The 3847-nt window shown below is 35.7% G+C and overlaps 1 protein-coding gene across 1 annotated transcript; it reads right to left on the bottom strand.

Annotated features, from left to right (window-relative positions):
* Nucleotides 1-48: 48 nt before the first annotated feature.
* On the bottom strand, nucleotides 49-3420 carry LOC118325833 (the record flags this gene model as incomplete). The annotated part of the gene is given in 6 exon segments (XM_035658672.1): nucleotides 49-952; nucleotides 1038-1109; nucleotides 1652-1749; nucleotides 1819-1986; nucleotides 2063-2133; nucleotides 3246-3420. Coding segments are annotated over 6 exon segments (728 nt in total), but the record flags the coding sequence as incomplete, so codon positions are not given.
* Between the last annotated feature and the right edge of the window lie 427 nt (nucleotides 3421-3847).

Below are 3847 nucleotides of genomic sequence, written 5' to 3' on the forward strand. Positions count from 1 at the left end.
TAATCAAATAATTAATAAAACAAATAATAAAACAATAAAGTAGCCCATGTTGCTGGTGGCAGAAATCAGTTTACCTGCGATTCCTCATCTTCTTATAAAGGTTTCAGCAAAGTGATGTTGGTGTTTGGCCACGTGTGTCCGAATTATTCAGACAAGGCAACTGAAAAATAATCCTGACGAGCAAAATAACCTCGTTAAGGTCGTCAGAAGTGTCGATACTAAAGAAAATATATTAATAAAAACAGATTTATAGTTGGATTTTCAACCCGAGTCTGCTCAGATGAAACAAACTGGGAAGAAAAAGATTGAATAATTAAATTAACATTATTACAAACGTGTTGTTTTTGTGTGCAGGTACATTTTTCTTGAGGTATTGAGTGTCGTTGTTCTATTTTAGTGTTTTATTGAAGTGTTTAATCCAACTGAGGACCAGACTCCGTTAAAAAAACCTCTAAAATAAGGAATAAGTAGATGTCAGAGCTTTAGCAGCGAGGATTAGACCTCCGCCCGTCACATTAGACCTCCGCCCGTCAGTGACTGCAACCGAAAACAAAATAAAATGACTTTTTAAGTTGAAATGTTAAATTATTGTCTCTTTAAACGCTTATAAAAGAGTTCCTACATTAGTCATCTGACATGGTCGTGAGTGCCCTTTGAACTGTGTGTAAGTCATGTGACAACAACCAACTGGGGCAACATGAGTTCATACGACTGAATCATGTGACTGAAGCTGTTTATTACAACTTTCTGACCTTAAATGAATCAATTATTGTTGTTTTTGTTAATAAAAGGAAAATAAAAAGTGTTTCTACATCAGCTGTTTATCGAGTAGTAATATTTCTTTCTCCAGCTTCCTCATCTTCAGCGCCCTGAACGCCATCTGCTGCTCGCGGTTCTCGATCTCCTTCCTGAGGTAGCAGCAGTAAAGCGCTCGGATGTCTTCGGTCTGCTTCTGTGGAAGAAATCGAACCTGTGTGTTTATATTCGTTCTCGTTCTCTGACTTTACCTTAAAGCTAGCGACACATCCGAAGCTCACCTGAGCACTTCGGCCGGCGGCGGCGGGACACGACGAGTCGGCTCTCTCCTGGAAGCTGCTGCTGTTCACGTCCTGCAAGAAAGTCCAAAGTTTTTATCTTAGAAATGTTCAGTTTGGGTCCACAGCTGCCAGAAACTGCCACATGCTATCTTACATATGTTGCTTTAATTAGTATTAATAGACGATAGAGGAGAAGTTTTAGATGTTACTCAGGATGCTGAATCTATTTATGACATTTTTAAAGAACAAAAATGTAATTTAAACCAGAAGTGGACACGTTTTAACTCCCAGTGTGTTGATTTTGAGTCATTTTAAGTCGATTGTGAGGTTAATTTTACCCTTAATACAACAGCAGCAGCAAAAAGTCAATGTGCAGCATATAAATAACCTCAGAATCTGATCTGGTTTCATATTTTATTAATAATGTATGCAGCTGGTATTAATACGTGAGTTATAGTATTTGTTATATTCACAATGCTCTTAAAATATTTATTTATTTTAAGCAGAAATTCAGGCTCTCAGAAAGTTTGATATCGACTACAGGAGACGGATGGAATAAAAACACTTAAACTCTGATTCTGACTTTATAAAATCGAGGTTTTCGAAGTTCTTACTCGTTCGAAATGCGTGTCGCTGACGTCGGTCTCGTCGCTGCTCAGGCTCTCCGGCTCCGTCTTGGTTACGGGCAGCAGGAGGACGGGGTGGCCTGAGACTGTAAACACTGAGTTAGATTGTGGTTCGGGTCCTGAAGCGGTCTGAATCAGAGGTTAGGGGCACGTACCGCTGATGAAAGAGCTCTCGGACCCGGTCAGAGGCTCGATGCCTCCGGGGAGGACCTCCAGCCTCAGCGTGGCGTCTTTCTGGTCCAGGACGTCTTCCTCTGCGGAGGCCAGGGACGGGGTCGCCGAACCGCCCTCGGTCCTCGTCACCTCGGCTCGTCGTCTTTTTGCTGCGTGGGGACGGATTAGAGAGTTAAACGCTCGGCTGGAGGTGATTCTGTTGGAGGATGGAGTTTGTTTTTTTACCTGTTTGAACGATGTTCTTGTGTTTGACCTTCACCTGCTGCCACGACCTCTTGTAGCCGCTGTCGGACACCCTGAGGAGGCAGAACGACGACAGCGCTGTCAGTAACGGTGACCTTAACGGTCCAGATGTTAGAGTTTATCTGTATTTTGTCCCTTTTTGTTTATTTTAATGTTCTTTTGCACACATACAGACATAAATATGCATTAAAACTATCTGTGTATTATATTATATTATCAGGTACTGAGTCCTGCACTGTGTTCTGATTGTAATTTAAATATATTTCATTAATAAAAACTTCCTACAACAATAAAAACATACTTTCTAACACTTTACCAGGAAATATAAAGATCTGAATTTTTCATAAATCTTATTTTTATTATTATTGTGACTATTAATTCCAGTTTAGACATAAAATATGAAAATAAATGTTTATATGTTTTCTCTTTTTTATTGTATATTTTTATATTTTATTTTACAGAACTTTAATCACTTTAAAGCGTTTTCTGTCACGAGGACGTTAAGTTATAATAATAATAATAATAATAATATTAATAATAATAATAATGCATGTAAAACGTTAATAAAAACTTTCTGTGTGCTGTTTTGTTGTTTACTGTGATGGTAAAATAGTTAAAACGTAGTAAACGTATTTAGGAATGGAGAACATTTAATTGTTGCTAGAACAAAAATAAATAAATTAAAACTATTTTACGAAAGACAAACTGTTATAGCGGCTTCTGCGGAAAGAAACATCTGTATGCGGACAAGCACCATTAAAGTGCAATTAGAACGAAAAAATTCTCAAAAAAATTTACCTCAATCATCAACAATAGTTGATTCTATTTTTCAGAAACCTTTCCTTACTTGTTAATTAACAAACTCCTTTTTCTTTTTACTTCCATACATTTGTAAAGTTTTCTGTGATTTCCTGTAAAATAACGATGAACTGATCCAACTGCTAATTGAGGTTTTTGTTTTTCTCCCCTTTTGTATAAATTATAAACTATATATTTTATTATTATATTTATATTTTATGTATTATGTTTGTTTTCGACTCTAATATCTGTAACTGTTCAGATTATGTTCGTCTGTTTCTGTTGTTCACCTCATTGTCTCCGTTTTTCTAAAAGACAATAAAGAGATAATCAATAAATAAGTAAATTAAATTAAAAATCTTCTCACGCGTTTATTTTGTCAGCGATCCTCTGCCAGGCTTCCTCTCTCAGCTTCGAGGCGGTGGTGGTGTTGGATTTGGCCGTCAGTATTTCTTTCTCCTCCTCGTACAACCTCAGGATCAGTTCTTGCTCTTTGGAGCTGAAGAAATGAGCCCGCTCGTTTTTCTTCATCATCTGCAAATCTGTCAAATAAAACAAATGAATGATCCCAGGAGGAGACACACACACACTTTATTGATCCACACTGGATGATACGACAGAATATATATAAGAAAAATACATATTAAATACAAATAGAAGAGAAAAATACAAGATATAATAGGAATTAAATAAATAAAATATTCTAATAAAAGTAGAATAAGAGTTATAGAGACGTTATTGATGTGGAAGATCACAGCAGGAGGTGGTATAATATTAATAATGATACAATATAATGTAATAAAATAAATATAATTATATACAACATATATATAATATCTACACACACTTAAAGTTACTAATATGTTTTAATAATAATAATAATAATATATATGTGTATATTAATATAATTTACACTTGCTTTGGTGATGTTAACGTAATATAATACGTTAACATTATAATATTAATAAA

The sequence above is a fragment of the Morone saxatilis genome, unplaced genomic scaffold (assembly GCF_004916995.1).
Source record: "Morone saxatilis isolate NCDOM2014 unplaced genomic scaffold, NCSU_SB_2.0 Contig16, whole genome shotgun sequence".
In the NCBI taxonomy this organism is placed as follows: domain Eukaryota; kingdom Metazoa; phylum Chordata; class Actinopteri; family Moronidae; genus Morone; species Morone saxatilis.